The sequence below is a fragment of the Amblyomma americanum genome, chromosome 1 (genome assembly GCF_052857255.1).
Source record: "Amblyomma americanum isolate KBUSLIRL-KWMA chromosome 1, ASM5285725v1, whole genome shotgun sequence".
NCBI lineage: Eukaryota > Metazoa > Arthropoda > Arachnida > Ixodida > Ixodidae > Amblyomma > Amblyomma americanum.
Window position 1 is genome coordinate 116702012 of NC_135497.1, and position 24615 is coordinate 116726626.

The window sequence follows — 24615 nt, forward strand, 5'->3', positions numbered from 1 at the left end:
CATGTTTGCAAACAAACTAGGTGGCGCTGCAGTCGCTAGTGGGCTCGCGGTAGGCAAAAGGCCAGGGAATGGCATCGCGGAGAGGTGTTGAGCGCGGGTTTTTCAAAGCTTGTAGGCATGTTTCCAGTTTCTGCGAATCACAGCAATGGCTTCAGAGAAATAGTTTGCCACTGTGTACTGTATATATGGTTAGTAGTAAACATGCAGAAAGCGTTTCAGCCGTTGATTTATACGCTAGCATTGAATAAAATAGGTTTTGACACTCTGCACTAACCGGAATTATTTTACTTCGGGACAGTAGGGAGGCAAGTGCTGGCGTTGTTTCGGCGGAGCAAATGTGCGCTCAACGTCTGTTGACTTTCGTGTTGCGCTGTGCGAAAGTGGGGACAGCGTCGTGTCCCCGACCTCCTTTGTCTCGCTTAGGTGCTGCTTTTAGCCGCATGATCATGCACCAGCCAGGTCAACTTCTCCCCTTGTTAAACAGTTCGATATAGTGAAAATTTTTGATTTCTGGAATTATTTTCTTTCCTAGCCCTGTAGTCTTGTTTTGTGACGAAAAATTATAGCAAAATATACAGTACAAATTTATAAATTACGCTTTTTAGATGTGTGGTCATCGAAAATTGTGAGGTAATTTCTTTGATTTCAGTGCCATATTTCTTTGGCGATAGCGAAGAGGCCATAAACGAGGGGAATAAACTTTAAGGTTCGTTTTCCTGACCTCTCACATTTTCTGCGACTGGCATCACTCACACCTTTGTAATTCCGTAACGCATGAAAATAAAATGATTCCATTTGTTGCAAACTATTCCCGAGACGTTGGGGAGCGTAATAAATTTCTCGCTTTTTTTTTCCCACACGTGCAGTACTATGTTAATTATTTTTGTAACAAACGTTTTCATGTAACTATGCATGCATAAGTACTGATCATCTAAAAAAAGAACTAATCGCGTCATCATACAGAACAAGGCTTTGTGTACTTGCTGGCATAAAAAAAAAATTGCGCACTTTCTACTCAATTATTTAAGACCTTGGGGTGACTTGACAAGGGTGCTAATTATAATTAACCAGAACTGCACCAGTTATAGCTAAAAATAAAAGGCATTACTGAAGCTAGCGTAGCAGTTTCATATTTGCACCAAGTTTGGTTACATGTCGCATGCATAAATAACGAAAACACTTTTCATTGCCGCGTCCCCTCTCAATCTCGCCACGTGTCTGTTAGTAGCATCCCTATGGCTGCTTCTTTCCAAGCAAGCTTCGCGATCATGTATTACCTCATGAAACGTGACACATGCATGATGCAGTGAAAAAGCATGTGGCGTTTAGCACACTTAAGGTACGCTATTCTAAGCACGCCAATGCGACTGCGCAAGATTGACACAACTTACCAGACTTCTTTCTACTCGAATCAAATAATTACGTCGGTCATATTAAGAAACAGTTTCAAGTAATTATTAAATGTCATAAAAACGCGCCATTAAAACATGCTGAGCTATTAACAAAAGAACGCATTCTTTGGGGGCGAGTGAACCTGCCGGCGCCCCGTGCACACCGGCTCAAGGTGATAAATACGTGTGCAGCTACATGCGTCTTTTTTTTCCTTGCGCAATATCAGCCTACTATCCTGATGTTCAGGTGAATCAACGCAGTAACTTGCATGCTATTAAGTGCATTGAGTGGCAGTGCCGACCGACTCCCAGCTAGACTTCGCGCTTTACTACCGTGGCCCATATTACCTGTTAGCCAGTTTCCTAATGCGATATTTATGTGCGAGAAACCTATCGAGGCTAATTTAAATTTTCTTTTATGCTACTACGCGGATCCAACAGTGACACTGCTGGTCAATACATGCTGCTTCTGCAGTGCAACAGGCATGATGCAGCCGCCGGTATAGCTGCGGCAGCTGCAGTAGGCACGGGCAGGGGGGAACCTGTTTTGCCTACCATGCGAAAGTCTCTACTGACATCAGCGCCACCGCATCTTCGTGACGTCGCGGGGTGAAGGAGGTATATAGCCTCTTAAACGACGCTGAGGCTGGGGAAAATGATGCCGTGTTCGCACAAAACTTTTGTTTGCACATGAAATCAAACTTGTGTTATATTCGTAGCTGCATTGTATTTGTGAAAATGCCAGTACTTCCTGAAGACAAACTGAATCCAAAATGTGATAACATTAAATGTGATAACTGAAAACAAATATTAATCACATAAAGGGACAATGAAAGCAGGATGGAAGGTATTTGTGAGTGTTTCTTTTATAAACCAACACTGTGTTTAGCAAGTAGCCAATTAATTACCAGAGAGCATCCTCAGACCCATGCCATCACAATAACTGATATAGTAAAGACCCTGACATAGTAAAAATTTTTGCTGATCCGAGTCACTTTACTGTAGAGGGGTTCTACTGTATTTATTTTCATGTGTTAGCATATGGAATTCACACTAGTTATCTGTTATGACGGACCTTCTACATTACAAAAGCTGAACAAGTCTTTGTGAATTTGTTTTTTGAATTAATTTGTTACAATTATAGGACATGAATATTTTGGATGGGGAACATAGCTTATGAATAAAACCTCAGTATCAGATATATAATATTCAACTGATAGAATATTCATCAGACCTAATGTATATCGCTGTTGCCAAGCAATAGCATTTTTACATTTAAAGGAGTGAAGACGTCAAATTTTTCGGAGTGTGTTTTTGTTCTGCAATGATGTATACGACATTAGTATCATGGATCTTCAGCGCCCTATTCGTAATTAAATTTTTTTTGCTCTGTAGTTTCAATTTCGGTTTCAATTGCCAGACAATGGTTGTGACGTCACAAGTGAGTATGAAATCACATGAAGCATATAGAAACTGAAATATAACCACTGCTTCATCATTTATGTTCATTCAGACTCTTGCACTAAACTGCTCCATAAGCTGGAATGTAGCAAGTGAACAAAGAGCTACAATTGAGCCTCATTATAACGAAGTTGAAAGGGCCTGGCGATTATTTCGTCATAGCCGTAGCTTTCTTATAGCCCGTGTTGACCGAACTTCCAAAGGTAATTGTCATCCCTTCGTTATATTTCGCTTTAAACCATTTTGTTATAATGAAGTTCAACCGCATTATATTGCAGTTCTTGTATGCTGCACGTTGTCTGGTGCTTACTTGAGACGTTTTAGTCGTCTTTCAACTGCTGAAACTGAAACAGAAATTGCATGGAAGTATAAATTCAAATATTAGGTAGTGAGCGTAGGGGAATTTCAGGTTGTTGATTCATGTTTACTAATGTTGTACGCATCATGTGTAGGCAAAAGTACACTAAAAATTTTGGTGTCTCTTACCCCTTTAAATTTGAAGTGATGGTTGAGCAGAACACAATGAAAAATTTTTTCAAATTGTGAGAAGCAGTCTATCAACTTATTTGCATTGGGCTGGAGTGAATCCTACGCTGTTGATTGTGCTTACTGGTGTCTGTGCCTTCTTCTGGAAAAGCCTTCATTTTAATTTTTCTGAGCACTCAATTGTTGTCTGTCCTAGGTCACCTAAGGCATGTGTTTGAAGTGACAAATTCTGATTGGGACAGAATTAAGCTGAATATCGATTCAAAATGTCGGACTGCATTCCGACGCAAGAAAAAGGGTCTTCCTTTGAATCCAAAGGTGAGCATGAGTGTTGGTCATACAAATGGACTGTAGCTATTCTTCTGTTATGAATGAAAATTTCAATTTGTCTGCCGCATGCTAAATATCAGAGATGTTTGCTTTTCCTTCCTCACTGTCACCTTTTAAACCATGTCTCCCTCACCCTCATCCTCGCTTTATTAAATTTGCTGGCGCTCCCTCACCTTCACGTGTCTTCTACCCTCTCTTATCCTCACTATGTAAAAAATATCTGCCCTTCTATGTCCCGACCCTCACTTTCATCTGTTTTAATGGTCGAGATATTTTTTCATAGTGCCGACATGTGCCCACATGACTGAGCAATAAATGTATAATACAGTTCCTCAGCACACTTATTTAGGTGAGAGAATTCTTAACTGATTGCTTATAAAAGTTGGCACATGTAGGAGTAATGGAGAATGTGGCTTACACATATTACTTGACTTGTACATGCCTCGAACTTCGTGCAGTACTGCAAATATGTAACCTTAGGAGTAATTCCAGAGCTGACAAACAGGCCAGCATGCCAGCTTTGTTTTGCTGTTGCAGTGGAAATCTATCCTTTTGTCGCCATAAGGGCATGAAAAGAAAGAGCGCTGCTGCCGCCGGAGTTTCTTTCGTGCAGAATACTCAAACGCAAGAAAGAACAGTGAAAGTAAGAGGAGTCACTACAGCGCACCCTACTGGATTTGTGGACGTCCCAGCGCGAAATCACTGCTGCCATCTGGTTTGAGTGATGTGGGCACTTTTCAAGGAACTGCCGGAATGCCGTTCCACAGGCACATATTTCTTGATTCTTTTCAGAAATTCGTGTTGTTTATGTTGAGAACAAGAACATTCACTGGACTTATTTTTTTTCATCAAAGCAAATCGATAGATTGGGAGAGGAATAACAGTTCATGTCTTGAAATTTCATTCTTCAAATGAAGAGAATACTCTTGCCTAATGCTGAATAGCGACAGCCACCTTTGATTTTAATGAAGGCGCATTTGGAGTAACGAGGTATATTTTAGAAATAAACATATATTTATTTTAAGTGTGTTTATTCCCATGAGTTGTTGCTGTTTCCTTGTTCTGAATGTGTGGAATTTAAAATTTTCCACTGCAGAAAATTAGGGGCCTTAATTGTGAGTCAACTGAAGCTCCTTGTGTGGAAGAAAGTGAGAAACGGAATGAGAAAAGTGATACAAAAGTGACAACTTAAACCAGAGGTGCGTGTCCATCAAGCAGAGCTGAGTGTCACAGGTGGGCAGACAAGCATGTGATTTGTGTGCAGGTTGTTAACGCCATAATCGTAGGTTAAGAGAGATGACCATACAACTAGCATTGGCATTCGCAGCATCTTTTGATGGTCGTTTGGAGTTTTCTTGCACTGTAATACGATGTATCGCTTGTACAGCATTATTTGATCGTTTGGATGTCTTGTTTACAGTTATGATGTTTTATACATTTCTGTTTTCTTATAGTTTCTTGATGGCATTGTACAGTATTTTCTTTGTTAGTCTGCCCCCTGCAATAATACTTCACCGCCGCAGGGTACACTGTAAGCAAATGAACGATTACCGGCGGCAGCCATAGGCAATGTGTCTGGAACAATTATGTGAAAGGACCAAGGGCTGACAAGGTGATAAAGACCAGACTGCATAAATTAACTTGAGTATGAGACATAAGTAGTGGTCATTTCCACAAGTTCAGGCTTAGTGAAACAGGCGCTTCGTTGTTTCTTGAGGCTACTACATTGAACCTGGAAGACTGAATTATGCAATGATGAGAACATGATGCAGATGACTGTAGAGGGCTGGTTTGGGACTTCCTACCTCACCATCATCCCATGCACATTGCTCTCCCTTGTCTGGACCATGCTTGCCCGCACCAATTATTTTATCCCTATCTTCCTTCAACCTTGCCTCACTGAATTAAGCCCGATGAGGACAAGGGTGGAGTATGTCCTCGTGAGGATTTACCCCTAGGGAGGGCATCCTCATCCTCATTCTCGTGGGCAGAGACATGGACACCCTCATGAGGTGTCTGTGTTTACTGTAGATAGCTGTGTTGGTTAAATGAGCCATTGAATGAGTAAATGAAGCTCTCAACCTGTCTGCTAGGTGTTAATTATAGCTGTGTCAGTTATAAACACTAGCAGTCAGCAAAGGAACATTTTTATGTGGTGAGTAAAAGATAAATTAAAGAAACTGATAGCCTAATTTGCAGCTTTTGGACCCTATGCTCGCTGTCTGCCAGAGCTTGGTCTTTTTGCAAATTGTACTGGTTAAATGTAAATTTTATTTTTTTCATAGAGAGAAATCAGTTTGATACAGCAGGTTACCACTGAGACAAAAATATGAGAACCAGGAAACTTGCTGATGTGCTGAACAGAATTGCCTGACACCATAGGCTGGGTGTACCCATACTGCGTGTAATAGAAGACACTGAATAATTCATTTTGTAACACGAAAAAAATTTACCATACTGTAGTGTACATGTGCTTTTCAGTTTTGCTGGATATATTCTTTGGTGCTTGGATCGTTTTGGCTGCACAGATTAGTGCACTGCATCAAATGGTGACATCTAACTCCACTCGGATATTGTTTGTGTTTTTGGCAGTGGAAAAAAATGCACAGATAAACTCGAACCATCAGGAGCTGCACCACAGATTACTGATACCAACGCTTAGGACAGCTTATATGCTGTTGTAATCACAAGAAGTACTTCTCAAGGGCTGGTTCAGTGAACATTTTCTCAAATTGCCGTTTTCTTTTCTTCCTTGTTACACTTGGTTCTTTTCACTTCCTTCCTTGCTGACTCCACGAAGGCTGTCCCGCTCCTGCTACTCCTGCTTCTGTCGCCGCTTTGTGCCCACTCTGCAGAGTTGTCCCTTTTTGTCTGGTGGCATTTCATGGAAGTGTACGTAACAGTGCACGTCTGTCCAGGTGTCCAGTTGCAACCCTTGGGAACAGCACCTTCTACTGCTCAGAAGGTTGGGGTTGCCCAGAATGAACCAGAGGTGTCAGACGACAGCATTAACAGCATTGAACTGGTGCCTCATGCCTCAGAGTTTTGCACCTTCTCACTCCAAACTATTGAGGATGGAAACAGTGAGGAGGCGGAGTTAGCAGCAGCCTGCAGCTGCTGCTGTCTCTGAGGGGGCAGGTGGGACGATCATTTTATTATTGGATCAGTTTTCTTCATGCTGGTGACTAGTATGTGGTGGTCCTTGTGCTGAATCTTGGTATTTTTGTGGGAAAGAAATGGAAATTGATTGAGATTATATTTGTTCACTGCCTTCCAGAATAGCAGTGACATTTCATTGCTGTAATTGCCTAATTTTGAGATGACTGGTTGGATGGTATTGTTATTTGACGACAATTTTCTTCTGAGCCAGAAGTTGAGAAAAAGCCAACTGTACATTACAGGAGGCGGATTTCCTAAGAGCCATAGCTGCAGCATTTATACTGTCTCCCTGTGCAACCTTGGAATTTCTAAGATTGTTTTGTTTGCAGGCATTGATACCCTCTTACGTGCGTAGTCAGGTCAGAAATTCATATTTTCAGTGCAGATGTATGGTGTGTTTCAAATCATTCAATACAGATTTTTCTTTCAAAAGCCATGAAAGATGCATTGGTGCAGTCTGCGTGGGGAAATGTGCGACAAGGTGGATATTATTTGCGTTATAGAGTGCAATAAGAAGCCAAGTAAAATTAATTTTTAGGGCACATTATATTGTGAAATTGAAGTGCTCTACATCGAAGGCGAGCTGAGTTTATAAAATTTCTTAAATTGACATTATGGTTCAAAGTATTGAACGCGAAAAATACGCTTTTGAGAACTTTCTAAATTGGCTTTGCTGCATTGTGTTTTGTTAAAATTGCACCCCTGCACATGGTATTGTCACAGGAATCATGTCAGCATGTCATAAATGAAGTAAGCTGCATCTGTATTTCTGCCATTTTATTAATGCAAAATGTTGCAAAGCCAGCTTGCAGAGCATATTTGATACCGCAAGGCAACGTGTCGCATCCGAAATTTTAAGAAGGGCTTGCCATGACATTTGACAGTCTTCAACTTCACAATTTATTCTTCTGCTCTAAAGAAAATAATTGATTAGTTAATTTTAGTTAATTGTCTTTCTGTTGCACTCTATCACGTAAATAATGTCCGCTCGACTGTACAGTCAACCTGCACATACTGCACCGAAGTTTCTTTCACTGCTTTTAGAAGAAAAAATCTGTATTGAATCATTTGAAATGCACGGTCTAGTGCAGTCATGTGCCATCATTTCACTCGGTGATCATTGCTGTGGTAGGTTTTAACGCGCTGGCTTGGTGTTTCCTTTAGAGCAGGAGCAAAATATAATGGCCTCTGCTGGCCATATTTTTCAGAATAATACTTTGTTGTCAACAGCTCTGGTAGGCTCTAAAGGTAGGCAGTGTTTCAGTGTCAAGTAGCTTTACCTTGAGAGCGATTGGAGGATTCTGTCATTTGTGAGGTGAAATGCAACTTACAAAGAATGCATAGTCACTGATTATGGATGGTTTACAGGTCATATATTTCTGTCATGCGTGAAATGAAACGCAGATTACACAGAATGCTGAGCCACTGACTCGACAAGGTTAGCCTGCATACTTCATTGATATTTTTGCAGTGTTATGAAGCTTAAATACCCTAGTGAAGTTTTTATTATACTATAAAGGTATTTATAGCGCTATTAATGCAGTTTTGCTATTTGAAGTTAAATGTGTCAAGCTTTTGCTAGTTTCCATTTTCTTGGCTCATCTTTGTATTGTTTTTTGGGTTTTCCAGTTGTTGCTATGTTGCTGGAAAATGAGCCAAGGGCTTATACATTGGGTGATTTTGTTTAACATTCACAGGTTCTTATTTTTAAGACATTGAGAGATATATCGGTGGGGCCTGCGCAAGTTGATTGTACAGCAAGGGGGGGTATTATGTACATGACATAGGTGAATAATTAGACAGCTAAACAAAAAATAACTAATTAACTTTTAAAATTTTTATTTTAGGGGGCAAGAATAAATTGCAATATGGAAGGCCATAAACATCAACAGTGAGCCCAGTTTTTGAGTTTATCAGCATTCTGCTTCCAAAAATCAAACATCAAAAATGTGCATTTGAAAGCTCCTTGAGTTGGCTTTCCTGCATTGCGCATTTATAAAATGGTCTCGCTCGCAATTTTAATGCATCAAATACACATGCCGTATCTGGGTTTTATGATGTAGGAGCAGTATAATGTGAATTCAGCCACAATACTATGCGCAGCGACACCATAGTATAAAGTGCAACACAGGAAAGCCAACTCAACGAGCTCTGATAAGCGTGATTTTGACGTTCGATATTTCGAACCACAGAGCAGATAAAGAAAATTTAAAAGCTGAGCTCACTATCAGTGTTGACAGCCTTCAGTTTCATACTATAATCTTCCCCCTAAAATAAAAAATAAAAAAGTTGATTACGTCATTGTAGTTAACTTTAAGATCATCTAACTACTGAGCTCTGTCACATACAAATGTCTGCCTTGCTGCAGAATCCACCTATGGAAACTGCAACAACATATCACTCATAGTTTTTAAAATAAAATACTGTGAACATTAAGAAAAAATCACCCTGTATAGAAAGGCATCAGACTGCAGTATAGTTCATGGTAGTCTAAAGTGAGCATGAGTATTTTTTACTTCTATTTAAGTAATTGAAAACAAAATAATATATATCAAGTTTATGGCTGCTGGCGATATGCGAAAGGATTTGTCTGGGAAAATTGCATAGCACCAAAAAAAATCCCCCCCCCCCCCCCCCCCCCCCCCCCCCCCCCGCACGAATGCAATTTTCGTAAGTGCTTATTGTGAATTGGTTCTCCTCACTGGGAGCAAAGCATGCAGAATCTGAAACATCTATGGCAGTAGCATGTGTTAAATGACTTGCACCTGGCAGCATTCGCATAATGGGCACTAACCGGTGCCAGTATAGCATGATGATTTCCATTCTGTTTTTGTATTTCTTGTCGTTTGCCATTGGCTGAAGCGATGCCATGCCCCTGCTGTTGCTGGGCATCAGCCAGTCACGAAGAGTAAATGCATGGCATGGCATTGCTTGAGCCAATGATGAAGTGTGGTAAATGCAAAAATGGAATGAAATCTGTTTCAGAAGTTACCGTATTTGCTCTAATGTAACGGGACACAAATGTAACACTGGGGGCGTTACAAGCTGCGCTGTGGGAAGAAATAAAACCATGAATGTAACATGAGACCAACAGATAAAAAAAAGTAGCTACCTTTAATAGACATTATGGCCAACACTCGCCCTCTTTTTGAAAAACATTCACTGTTCTTCATTTTTTGGTGCCGAGTTCTTAGAAACTGAGTTCTCCTTCTCGTTATCAACCGCTCAGACGATGTCATCCTCGATGGCGTTAAGGTCATTCAAAATTTTTTACCTTTTCCTCCAGTTTGATGTGATGGGCACAATGGGGCCCACAGAAGCCTTTGCGGTAGGGCTCACATTTAAAAAGCACCTTCCGCAGCAGCCGCCACCCGCAGATGGCTGACTCGTTCACACCCAGTCTTTTAGCTGCCTCAGAATTACCGAGCAATTCAGTTATCAGGATTGCCTTCCTCTTAAATTAAAATGAATGTCATACATACTGAGTACGTGTTGCCGTTGTGTGGACTGTAGTAAGCAGTAACAGTCTACACAACCGCACTGCAAATGATGTCACATGTAAAGAGCATGACATCACAACGCAACAGGCATGGGATTGCAGTGAATGCAAAGAACGACGTTTTGGCTTTGGATATGTTGGGATTTGGCTTACATGGTACTCATGCTGCCAACATAACATCACAAAATTGTGGAAACCAAAACCGAGTTGTGATTGCTTCAAAATGGCTGCACTGCAGCACCACTTTAGGACAGTTGAATCAAGGTATTTGATTATAATGTGAGGGTAGACTTTAAGAGACAAAAAATTTGAAAAAAAAAAAACTGGTGTTACATGCGAGTAAATACGCTGTATTACCCAAGCCCTGGTGTGCTCATGCTTTACAGCTAGAGTTGCTACTGACATCAGTGAGCTTCTTTAGTGCTTCTGCAGGCTTTTGCATGTGTGCTTCAAAACATGAACAAGAATGTTGAGAATACAGCAAGCGTTTGAAAATTGTGCCATTCAGGGCTTCTTCTCATTGATTAATTATACTAAATAGGTATTCGTGCCAGGTAAAAATGCTCATTACGTCTGCTAACAGTACTGCTTTATTGCTGACACTTGTGCCCTAACAGCACGTACCATTTCTTTTTTTTAAAACCCTTGGCAGTTGTTACCGTGAATGTCTTGTACAGTCGGTTATGAATTACTTTTGATGAAGCTTTAGCGGTAACAGAGGAAATAGAAATTCGTGGTTCTCTAATATTTGTATGTGAAGTTGGCTGCCATGTTAGTAATTTGAAGCTTTATGTGTCTTTTGTTTCAAGCTGGAAGATGTGAAGCATTGCTATTGACAATGATGCTTTCATAATACTTTAGATCTGGAAGTGTTGGCGTTTGTGTAGTCTTTTAATCGTCCCAAAATATAATCAGGGTTTGTGTGTAACCTTGAAAAAACTGCTCAGATATGAAGAAAAAATCTTAACTATTCTTAAAAATTTTTCTTGGTGTTTTGTACTGTGTGATTGTTACGATAGTTTTTCTGCCCTTGCTTCTAGTCCATATTTAGGATTTTTCGTGAATCAAAGGTGAAATTCTTTTTTATTGTTCCAGTGGAACCTAGGTGAATGAAGCCTGAATAAATTATACTGTTTGGTAAATAGTGCTAGGCATTATTTTGGTTAGTTTGCTCTGCTTGCAATGGTACAATTCTTTAATGGTTGAAGCATTTTTCTTGCTTGTTTTTGTTTAGTAGAACAACTAAATATTGCATGGCTTAGATAAGCATGAAGTGTGGTTATGGTAACTTGCTACTACTGAGTGGTGCACTATCACTTTTAACATAATTGGTACATATGCCACATTTATTTTAGCTCTGGTGGAACTCTATAACTGGAATGTACCACAAGAATTTTGTTTCCTGTAAGTCTTGTGGTATGGTTTTAAAATGAAGTTTCAGTGTATTTGCCATTTGTTTCCTCATTAGTCAAACCTGGTTGTAACGAATCGCCTTTGCAGTGACTTCCTCAAGTTCTCATTTGCTTAGCGCCATTTCCATAGAAGCGCGTGCATTTGTAAACTCCTCGTAACGAAGGTGTTGCGATGGTTGACCTTGATATAATGAACTCACTATGCCAACTTTCTATTAGCCAGTGCTGCGCTACTTTAAATTTGGTCAAATCACGCGAAATATTTATGACGATAACATGCAAACTGACATGAAGGGGACGTCTATGATCGCAACGAGCGGCCAGAATTGACACAACTAGCCGCGCTCCAGTGCTATCTGCGTATCTATGTGGCAGACACAGCAGTCTCCATATCTTTAGTTTGTAACGTCACACCGTGTGGCACTACAACAGTTCATGCTCTAAAGCAGCGAAAAGCAATAGGAGATGGCAAAAGAGACACGAGGTGAGCAGTGCACGTCCATCGTTGCCACTTGTGATTCTATCGCCAGTAGCTGTCATGCGTTGGGAGCGGGGACGGCAGAGAGTGCTAGCAAGTCTGTTCCCTATGGCAGTGGCAGCCGGGCAAACAGAGAGCGGGGACATGCGGAAAGCTGGTCTAGCAACGGTGGCACAACGCCGCGCTCTCTCCTCTAGTCCGGCTGTGGTGCCTCTGACTGCTCTGCCTGCCTCACTCTCCCCACCCCACTCATAGTAGCATTGTGCGAGCCACAGCGGAGGTGGCCGCAGTCGAGTTATCAGTATGATCTCAAAATATTTCTGTGCGTTTATTACTCGAGTAATTGGGGTTTACTGTGAAAATTTTCGGTGTGATTTCACCCACATTCAATTATTTTGGATCCCATTCTGCTTTGTTCTTTCGAGTCTTCATGTGAAAACTGCATATAACGAAAAATCACGCACTTTTCTTAGTTTCGTTATATCCAGGTTTAACTTATTGCATTGCAGTAGTATGTCAAGAAAGCATGCAGGAAGTGCATTTCTTTGTGCGTGTTCACCGTGTTATTTTCTGTTCACACTGGCAGATTTAGATGAGCCAGCATGATTTAGTTCACTTGCTATTATTGTTGCATTGAGCCTCTTTGCTTGAGCACTGGGACAGAACCAATGGGGAAGCTCTAGAGCTCCATGCATAGATCACTAAAGGGCAGTCTGACACTTATGTCCTTAATCCGTTGTAAGAATTGAAAGCACACAGGTCATAGTAGAGTTGAATTTGAATGTTCTTGTGGCTTCTCCCCTTTTTTTTTGTAAAGGTTCAGTTTCACTGTGTACTTGTACCAAGGTGTTTGTGTAAATCATTCGCATGGAGTGATTTATTGTATAGTGCATTTGGCCTGTTTGCTGCCTCTCAGGCAAGTGAATGCAGATTTGAGCACGGTTGTCCCACTGCCCATGTTAGGGAGCATAGGAAGTTGCATAGGCATCTTAGGCATTATTGCTGTTACCAGAAATGCTCAGAGACATGTTTTAAAACAAGAGTTCTGCACCAGTAGCCTTGGCCATGTTTTTGTGCTAGAGAGATTCAATACAGAAGCACAGCCCATTGTTTAGCCAGAAAGAAAGACAATTACATTTGCCACTAGCTACATCAATTACATTCTTTACAGTTCCATAATGAGGTATACTTCGTGCTACAGTGGACACCTGTATAAAACTAAAGGTATTTTTGTTGCTGATGAGTATATTTAGCAGCATAGTTTCTTTGCATGGAAGTAATTTAACTTATTGCAGAATTATTACACTCCTTTTGCTGAAAAGCACTTGTTTGGATATGTGTTGCTTTATCTCGGCAATACTTTCATTGTACTAGCAACCATGAGCACTGTGCTTTCATTTTTTCAAACTAAACATGTATCATTCTTAAAAAAACATCTCAAAGTGAAATATTGGTAAGTAGTGATATCCTAGTGACGAACTAGATCTAAGAAGCTCAGTATACAAAGTAAAAATTGTCAGAAGCAACTGAAAATACAGGGATCACAAGGTTAATGTACTTATGTTGGACACAGACTTCCTTGTTGATTCCTATATTAATCTTCTAAGCTTTTCATTGTGAATGAGAAGATCCATGTTTTCTCTACCATTCCCATGCTGGTCAAACTGCCGTATTGGTCGTTTTTAGGTACCACATTTCTGTTTAGTAATCTTCTGAACACGTCCCGAATGCATATGTGAATCATAACTAATTTTTTCTCTGTATACTCATCCTTACATGAAAGGCCACAAAACGTCATGTCATGGTTAGCTCATTTGTTTGAAATGGGTCGTCAAGTCTTTTAGACAGTATAGTATACCATTGGCTCCTCTCCGCCTGAATCTTGTTAGAAAATCTTGTTACACGAAAAAAAAATTTTTTAACCTTGGTACTTTGCCTGATCAAAACATTTATTAAAGCAATTGTTTGTGTTTATTTAATCAAGTAGTTTGTTCCATAATATAGCACCATAGGAATATAAAAAGGAGAGCTGTTTTAAGGGCCCCTGCAGTTTAGTTTGACCGTCTGGTTTTTGTTCTTTTTTTTATATGGTGAATTAAGTGATTCCTTGGCACCTGTGAGACTTCAGGAACTGTAATGCTTAATATTTTAAACTGCCCCAGAAATGGTCATTCCAGGCTAGTGGTGTCACATTATAGTGGTGGTTTGTGGCAGTAGATGTGAAGTGGGAAGTATTACTGGTGCTGCCTATATAATTGGTTGGGCATCCAGTGTGTACAAGGTTGCCCACTCTTAGCTTGATCACGTGAGAGGTGTGGCTGAGTCTTTGGGTGGCCAGTGTGTTCGACGCAGCCATGCTTCAAAGCCAAGTGGCGCAGGCATAGAGGAATTTTGAGCTGGTGCTTCTCGTCGCATTCTACTTTGCTTTCATTCACATATGCAGTGGACACACTGGCGCTGTGAAGAGTGCAGCCATGCCGCTTATGTATTCAAGCTAGAAGTGGACGAGCCTGTACATTGTTCTTTCATGTTCAGCAATTCAGTACACAATGCCTCCAAGCTTTGTGCATACTTTTGCCAAGAAAACAAACTCAAAAGAAACGTTGGAACAAGGTGAAAAGGGTTGAAATAATGCTAGGACAGTAATTTGTCACTTTCCTTTATTTAGTATGTTGTGCCTGTGAGCACTGTTGCTCAACCTGCAGGTACTGCAGGGACAGCCAAGAAAATCAGTTGACTGACTGCACAGAAAAAGAAAAAAAACTAAAAAACCAAGCAGGACAAGTTGAGTAGAGAAGAACTATCCAACTGTACTAGTGATCAAAGAATTGTAAGCAGGGATCAGGGAGCCTAACTCTTCAAATGACCTGCCAGCAGAAATAGAGCATGTAGCCACTGCTGTACTGATCAGTTGTGGCAAATGTCACTGGGCGTGTCAAATGTCACTGGGCGTGTCAAATGTTATCTTTTCATCCTGTACTTTTGTGCTGGTCTCAATAATGCATCTTTTGGAGTGGAATAGTTTACTGGGAAAAAAAAAAAATTGTCGTGGAGTCTCTTTAAGTAACATACTATTTCTTTGAAGATTTATATTATAGTGAATGAAAAAATTATTTGTATTTTCTGGTGTCTATGCAAACTTTTCTTTTTAACCTTGGTATGCCAGAGCATGTTTGTCGGTCTGTGCATTGGCTGTTCAGTTACAAGTTTGGTTACAATATATTTGTGTTTTCTTTTGTGAAATGCATGATAATTCCCCACCTTTAGCTTTTAAACACCATGTCATGTTTCATAATAGTGTGATTGCAATTGGTTGCTTGCAAGCTGTTTGCATGTTTCTAACTTGTTTGAGCTTGTTCATATCTGAAGTTTTGACAGCCACACTGTGAACAGCCTTTAAAGGGTTAAAGAACACCTAGTGGATTGCATCAGATTCCTCTTTGGTACTATAGTAGAATCTTTGGGATGGCAGAAACCTACACTGGGTTGTTACCTTCTGTGCATGAATCTTTTTAGATGTATTATATATCTTGCTTTTAATTTGGGTAGTCTCTTGTATAAATGTAAATTTTTTTAGTTATAATGTGCGCATTAGTAGTATTACAATCAATTTCTATAGTGTATTCAGCTCAGATAGTGCACTGTGATGCAATTAAGGTTTGGGAGATGTCTTCAAGATGTTGTGATTGTGAGTCACATTTTGAAGTGTTCATGTTCCTCTTGATGTAAGCTGTAAATAACATATTTATTCTTTCTTGCATAGGTATTCTGCACAGAGAACGGTGACTTCCATGTTGTTCATGCTACTGCTGAGCAAATTGCCCAAATTCAGCAGACTCACCACATTCAGATTTTGAATGGAAACCATATTCTGGCAACGACTGTCGATAGAGCCCCTGATGATGCAGTCAGAGTCACCGTACTTCCTTAAAGCAGCCATGAGCATTGGGTGGTGTTTAAATAAATGTTTGTTGTTTATTAGCTGTCTGGTCTTTTTGCATTGAAAGGTACTTGTGGATTCAGGAGAGAAATTACATTTGAAGCTCATTACAACGAACTGGCATAATCTTGAAAAACAAGTCTGTTATATCTGGAGTGTGCTTTATGAGGAAGAAGAGTTTGAAAGGCATGCAAATATAAAAGACCCTTTTGTGGTCCAATTTCACAAAGCTTTATTTCTTAACGTAGTCTTTTAAATGAACCGGGAGCAATTTTGCATCTCGTTTCTAGTGCGTAGCTGCAGAAAATCGGCTGAATAGTTGTGTTGCTGCTCTAAAATACCTTGTTTCGAGGTGCTGAATGGGTTCGTGCAAGATCGTCATGAAAATTCCATGAAAGTTTATTTATCAATTCTAAAAACTCTAAGGATGGAAAATAATAGCGCTAAAGGTAGACACACACAAGTAAGATCGACGCAGGACAAGCGCTGATATGCACCATCTAGCACTAATTGACGCTCTTTTTAATTGGTAAGGATTGTCTGTCGTGATTGTTTCAGCAAACCTGCAGTAACCTTCCGCTGCATTTTTATTAGGTGCAGAACTTCAGTACAGCATTCTTCTTGCTGGTGTTGGCAGTATCCCTTGACAGTTTCGATGTGTCGAATGAATTCATGCAAGCTCAGTTTGACCAGGGGTTCACTCTATGCACTGCTACCTTCATTATCTGTGCTGCCTTCATCTGACACAGGCACTGATGGGTTTTTGATGATGGTTACAATGTACTGGTCTTGAGCTCATCGCTGTCCTCAATGCCGTCGTCAAAAGTGAGAAATTCAGATCCCCCGCCTCAAAAGATTCTCTCAGCAGTGACCATACTTCAGGCAAGTCTGCGCTCTCATCTTTTGAAGCATACGAAGTATCTGTCTTCGGAAATCCAGCTTTTATAAAGCAGCTGCTACTGATGTCACTTTTAAGTTGTTCCCATACTGCAGACGTCTACTGGGAAGGGAACATTGGTCTTAGTTTCCTATTCATGCTTCATATCAAACAACAGGCGAAACGCTAGTCTGGTTCTGTAACTGCATGCACAACACCTTGGTCAATGAGCTGACATAGCATTCGGTGGAAATTATGCCACTTCAGTAGCTTTGGCATCCTCATGTGGCTGGAGCAATTTTCTAGTAAAACACCTTCCTTCTTTTCTTTTACCGCACTATTGTCGAGCTTGATTCCCCAGGCTTTTAACAAGGCTGCCATCATCCACGCATTTTTGTTAGCGTCCCAATCAGCAGGCATATTCTGCATGTAGCGCGAGGCGTTTAGCTGCTTAGACTTTCCAATCAGCAAAAGTTCATTTTAGTGCACTAGCACTAAGACCCTCGCTCGCCAATTTCGCCTCTGTCTGGCGATGCAGGTACCTCGGCAAGAGTAACTTTGGTCTCACAAACCCCGCTGGTGGCAGCACCCGCCATTGCAGGGAAGTGGCGCATTGCTGCACCACTACGACAGGAGTGGTATGAGGACTTCCAGCGATCTATGAACGTAAACCAGAGAATGATCAATTCTACATATATGGGTATTAATCTATTAACGCTATTGCGTCGTACCCTTAAGGGGGAAACGCGGGTTTTGGTAGTGAATATTTTTTTTTTGTGTGTGAAGCGGTGAAAATTGGCACGCTTATTGGGGAGTGCACTAAGCACAAATTTTCACTCATATTTCTTAAGTGGTTTTGACATGATAAATTTTCATGTGCTTCATTGTTCTACCAAACTTGCAGAAAGTCTGGCGTACATCAAAACGTGGTAGAAGCCTAGATTCACTCTTAAATTTTTTCCAAAGAATGGTTCATGCAGTGACATTCTCCCAATATTGTTGAAGTTGAAGAAGTTGAAGTTTATGCTCAGTTTCCTCATACAGAAACTCAGTTCCTTTCTACGCATCGCATTATATCTGTGCTTGCATAATGCACTCTTTACTGTCGTGTCAAATTAGTGCAGAGTGAAAAAATGCGAAAGTAATTAAGCAAAAATAGGATTGTCACTGCATAAAGATTTTATCCAGGAACACAATGCAACAAACCACATGAAAATCCATGAAGCCATTGTCATGATATGCTTTCAGCAAGCAGGGCAGTCAGGTCAAAAAAAGTTTTGGGAAAACTGACATTTGCACGGAGACTTTAGCCATTTTCTGCTACGTATACGATCTCAAAAAATTTTAAAATCGCTAATGGGCTGATTTCAGGGCAAATATTTGGGGATATAATTACAAGGACCTTATATATACAAAATCTGGTGTTTTATAAGCTCTCCAGTTTTAGTGCGCTAGCATGAAGGTCCGCACTCACCGATTTCGCCAATCTTTGTCGAAGCCTGCATGACCTTGAAAGCCAACTCTCGAACCGAAACCAAAGTGCTAGCGCACCTGTTTTGCATTTGGCCTAATCACGCTAAAATCGTCCATTTCCTTTTTTTTTCGGAGCCGTTCATATAATTATTGCAACAAAAAAGTATATTTAGGCGTTCCATGGAGCCCTTAGCACGACGATTGTCGCCAGAGAAAGTGTATGCTTTGGCTGGGTTAGCTTTCAAAAGAGTCCGTTTTTGTCCGGGTTGAATGTGTTTCCGTACTTGTCCAAGAGATCAGGCAGCGTCTTTCTCTGCCACTCGCAGACATCTTTCTTCATTCTCGCTGTCACATGCTCCGCAGATTTGCTTAAAAACGCCTTTTCAAGCCTTAAAGGAGTATAGACACCTACTTTTCGTGACATGTTTTCTTCTCTACAATGATGCGGAAGAGAGTACTATGCATGAATCACCATGTGGTATTCGCCTACGACCGCTGAATAATTTATAATGGAATTTTTCTGTCATGCTGTTTCGCTTGCAACAGCCGAACGATGGCTGTGACGTCAAAGTGTGGTTATGTGTCACGTGAGGCATGGAAAGACCGATATAATCGCTGCTTGATCGTTTTATGTCAATACAGTGCTGAAGCCAACATTCCTCAAGAGCCGGAATAACAACAAATGGAGAAGCAACAATTATATTTTAGTTTTTTCATGTCTCATGCGACCTATAATCACACACTGACATCACAGTCATCGTTCGGCTGTTCAAACCAAAACAGAAACTGCACAAAAAAGAAATTTGATAAATCATTTAACGGTCGTAGGAGAATGCCATGTGGTAATTCATGTACAGTGTTGTGCGTTTTTATCGTGAACACTAAAAAATTTCCCCGCCTCAACCGCTGGCTCATTTGCCGTGAAACTGCACATAAAGCTTGCGTATTATGGTAACTTTTGTATCGTAGCAAGTTTGACAACAGTGCTTACTTAGTTGAGCCGTGCATGATGCGAAAACGTAATCGTCTACGTAGAGATCGGCAACCAAAACCCGCAGACGACGCTTTTTCGCTGAAGGGCGGCAGTGGCGCCATCTGTTTTCGGCAGTGGAAAGCGTCACGACAGGGTTGCCGAGACGAGCGTTGCAAACATTATTCTTTGAAAGGTAAAGCCTCTTTAAATCTGTTGTTCTGTAATTTTTTCCGCCAAATTAGCCGAAAATGTTGCAAGCGCTTCAGTTGAAGCAGACGAAACGGCCGGAACGGCATATTCAAAGATCCGCGCTTCACGAAACGCTAGTCTCGGCGGCTTGTCGAGACGCTTACGGCTGCGAAAAACAGATGGCGCCACTGCCGCAGCTTAGCGAAAAAACGTCGTCTGCGGGGTTTGGTTCGCCGATCTCTACGTAGACGATTGCGTTTTCGCATCATGCACGGCTCAACTAAGTAAGTATCGTTGTCAAACTTGCTACGATACAAAGGTTACCATAATAAGCAAGCTCTGTGTGCAGTTTCACGGCAAATGAGGCAGCGGTTGAGGCGGGGAAGCTTTTTAAAGTCTTCACGATAAAAACGCACAACACTATAATAATCCTTACGCATCATTACAAAGAAGAAAACATGCACCCAAAATTTTGGTGTCTCATCATCATCATCATCAGCTTGACTACACCGTATGCCTGCAAACTTCTTAATCGCATCCGCCCATCTAACTTTCTTAAAATCGACTGAGCTAACCATCGCTGAAGTCATGGAGGAAGTAAATCTCGGGATAGGCCATGTGAGAGGCCCTCCTCCATGGGAGAGGTCAAGAAATGTTTTCGCAAACTCTTTTCGCAAGCCTTTGGCCGACGGCGCAGCCAATAGTAACACTACGCGCAGCGGCGTCGTCTGCTAAATTTTTTGCTGCGCATGCGCGAGCGCGCTGAGTCGGCGGCCAAGTAGGTGGGGGGGAGCTGACTTCAAAAAATGCGACGTAACAGCCTCTCCTGTCTGTGCCTGTGTCCGCCATAACTCGGAATCACAGCAAGTTCTTGGATGCCCTTTCGCAGAAGCAGTCTGTTTACAGGCATATGGCGTGCAGGTACGGGCTGTACGCACAACAAAAGGGCGGACTCGATGCCTGGGTAGGTAACATTCCGCTTGGATAATGCATGCACAGGTGTCATCGAGACGAGAGTGGGAGGGACAGGAAACATTCCGTTTGCCTACTGTGGAATGTGGTGACACTCTTTGATCGCGGAATTCACAGCACTGCTGGTGTTGACTGTTGGGGCTCCATGCTCTGCAAGGAAGGGGACATCACAGTTAAGTACTGCTTACTGACGAGTTGGAACCGAACACAAATATCCGTTGTAAAAGATGTTCTGGACCAAAATTTACCTCAAATTTAGTCTGCCGTAACTGGTGATCTGTTGTGGCCGGGTATATTAAAACCAAAACATGCTGGATTTAAAACGTGAAGTGACCAAGAAAAATTATTCGTAATGTCTGTTATATCCGGCTGTCCGTTTTGTCTGAATCCGCTGTAACAAGCGCCGACTGTAATTCATTTTGTTATGCATCATTTAGTTCCTGCTAGTCAGTATTAATCTTGTGCATCACCAGCTCCATTCACTTAAGAACTGTAGTCGGAAAATGGGCTAATTTGGCGATTATGTTTCTCCTTAATTGGGCACAGGGGATCAGGTAAAATGTTTTTGCCATTATTTGTACCTGTAGAGCATTTGATGTTGCTGTATGTGCTAACGTGCGTAACGCTACTGCACTGTGAGTCTATAAAGGCTGTCACCCGCCGCGTTGGCTCAATGGCTATGGCGCTGGGCTGCAGAACTCACGGTCACTGGTTCGAATCCCGGCCTCAGGGGCCGCATTTCGATAGAGGCGAAACGCAGAAGGCGCACATGCACTGTACGATGTCAGTGCACGTCAGAGAATCCCAGGGACTTGAAATTAATTCTGAGCCCCCCACTGCGGAGTCCCTCAGAGCCCACGCGCTGCTTCGGGGCGTTAACCCCGACATACCTTATCTATAAAGGCTGTGTTAGTGATGTACGTACATACAAGAGCGCCTTAGTATTGTGGGATTTGGGCTACATGTTGCTCGCACCCGGCTAGCTAACTGCCTGGAGGGAAACTCCCTCGCTCCGAGGCAGGTTCGGTGACTCGTCTGATTGTCGCGGCTTGTGGTTGAAGCTCCTGTGAAGGCCGCTGAACAGCGAGCGGCGGCCGTGGCCTTAGCAGACAGGATAGACAAGATGCAGTAGAAAGAAGTTTATTGAAAGTAAGAAGTTTAATGAAAGTTCTGTTTAAGCTGCTCAAGGATGTACATTCTCGTACGTTGCAAAGCTCAAAAGATCAGGTCGAATTAGCAGCTGATATAAAAGACATTAGGAGTAGTCAGAAGAACATTGAATCAAAGTTAGCTGGCATGTGCAAGAGGCTTGATGAAGTCGAGGAAAAGGCAAAGAAATTCAGCGAAATGGGCCAAGAACTTTCATTTTTAAAGAAATCTGTAGAAGACCAACGCATTTGAAATGATTTGCTGCAGTCTCGCCTTGATGAAGCAGAAGATAGATCGCGACATGAGAATTTAATATTTAGGGCTATACCCGATGCGGAAGAGACTTGGGCAGATACTGAATCTAAACTCCTGGAAGCCTTGTCTAAGGTTGTCGAAGTATGCTCCTCGAGTCCAATTCAACGTGCACATCGCCTCGGCGTTTTTTCAGAAAAGAAGTGTCGACCAATCATAGCTAAATTTTCTGACACTGAAATGAAAGACAAGATATTAACCCTTCGTAACCAATTTAATACAGATAACATCACTGTCAGTGAAGATTTCTCACCTGCTACGCGCCAGGCTCGAACAAAACTTTTTGAATTCGGATCTAACCACGCTGGCCCTCGCTCTTTTAAGATACGATATAACAAGCTGCACATAAATAAAAAATGCTTCATGTATAATCCTACCACGGACACTGTTGAAGAAATCGTGGCACGTGGCGAATCCTCTGCATTGGAATCGTCTGCATTGGATTCCGTAGCTTGATCTTCCGCTTCACCGTAGGGAATCGCGAGGGGTAGTGGACAGTTGTCATCATCGATATCAGTTCTTTATACTAACGTCAGAAGCCTACTTAACAAGCATACTTCTTTATCTTCTGCCATAGGCACATGCTCAGCTGACATTATAGCGCTAACGGAAACCTGGCTCCCAACGCATGTGTCAGATTCCGAAATCTTCCATAACGCTCATTGCTATTCGGTATATCGTTGCGATAGAACAGCCAAGCGTGGCGGTGGTGCTTTACTTGCCATTTCCAAAGACATTCCATCTTCATGTATCCAAGTCTTCAGCGAACTAGAACTAATTTTTGAGTCAATAGTGATAGGTCATCTCAAATTGGTTATTGGCGTCTGTTACCGTTCTCCTTCTTATTCGTCTACATTCACTAACGAACTTCACGACGCTATAAATCTTGTTCGCGCACGATTTCCTTCATCACCGCCTTTTCTACTTGGGGACATTAATTTCCCAACTATTTTATGTACTGCTCAGCCGCCTTCTTCATCTCCCCCTTCGCATCAAGCTAAAGAATTCTTAGAACTATGCGCCACATGCAGTTTCGCTAATTCAGTTAGTTACAAAAGCCACTAGGACGGTAAATAACGCTTCGAACACTCTCGATCTAGTTCTAACAACTAATCCAGAGTTCGCTACTGACATAACATATCTCCCAGGCATAAGCGATCACGTTCTGCTCAATTTTTGCATTAGTATACCAGGTCCAAAAGTGAATAAAATAAAAAAATCATTCTAGATTACAAACGCGCCAACTTTACCGCTATTAACAATGAGCTGGACACTTTTGTTGATTACGTTATTGCAAACTCGGACTAGTCCTCTGTCGAGGATAACTGGATATCATTCAAAACAAAGGTTCACGGACTAACTGATAAGTATATCCCAAAGCGCATCGTCACCTCTAATCCACAAGCACCATGGCACAGCTCTCACATCAGACATCAGACGATTATCTAACAAAAAGAAACGTCTATACCGCCGCGCGAAGCTTTCACCATCTAATGCGCGATGGGCGTAGTACAAGTCTGCTTCCGACGCTTACGTCAACGCGATTAAACTTACAAAGAATAACTTTTTGTCTGCCACATTACCAACAATTTTGAAAACGAGTGTTAGAAAATTTTGGCGCGTTATACATCCTGCGAAGGACCCATTAGACTACAAGACGCCTCCGGTAAACTTATCCCCAATGATCTTTGTACTTCCGTGCTGAATGACACATTCGTTGAAAGCTTTTCCTCCATTTCAAGCGTTAATCTTCCATTCATACCGCACCACAGGTTCCCGACAATGCCACCCATAACTGTCGATCCACCTGGTGTAGCCAAATTAATCGAATCTTTAAAAAATGATTCTTCACCTGGTTCTGATGCGATTAGCGCTAAATTCCTAAAAAATACTTGTGCTTATAGTTCAGTTATACTAACCAAACTTTTTCAACAGTCACTCGACACAGCAAGCCTTCCTATCGACTGGAAAATTGGGAAGGTGGTTCCACTTCACAAGTCACGTGGTAAGCACTGCCCTCAAAGCTTTCGTCCCATTTCGCTCACCAGCACATGCTGCAAATTACTAGAACATATCATTTTCAAGAATGTCGTTACCTTTCTCGATGAGAATTCATTTTTCACGCCTGCGCAACATGGTTTTCGTCAAACATACTCCTATGAAACTCAATTACTTGCCTTTACTGATAAGTTGTACCGCATACTTGACAACTCATCTTGCGCTGACTGCATTTTTTTGGACTTTTCCAAAGCCTTTGATAAAGTATGCCATAAATTGCTACTACATAAACTGAGCCATCTTAATATCGATCCAAATGTCTGCCAATGGGTTAAATCTTTCCTTCTAAACCGTTGGCAATTTGTGCATGCTAATAACACTAATTCACCGATTGCTAACGTGCTATCTGGTGTTCCACAGGGATCGGTCCTTGGGCCACTCCTATTTTTAATCTATATTAATGACCTTCCTTCTGCCAAATCTTCTAACATTCACCTTTTGGCTGACGATTGTGTA

At 41.5% G+C, this 24615-nt stretch overlaps 1 protein-coding gene across 1 annotated transcript in view; it reads left to right on the plus strand.

The window, feature by feature from the left end:
* Positions 1-16197, plus strand: part of LOC144113522 (protein BANP-like) — a 26074-nt gene extending 9877 nt beyond the window's left edge. The window contains exons 3-4 of the mRNA XM_077646636.1: positions 3535-3656; positions 15980-16197. Coding sequence (XP_077502762.1) covers positions 3535-3656; positions 15980-16147 — 290 coding nt within the window. The 3' untranslated portion in view covers positions 16148-16197. The remainder of the gene's footprint in view (positions 1-3534; positions 3657-15979) is intronic.
* Positions 16198-24615: the final 8418 nt, after the last annotated feature.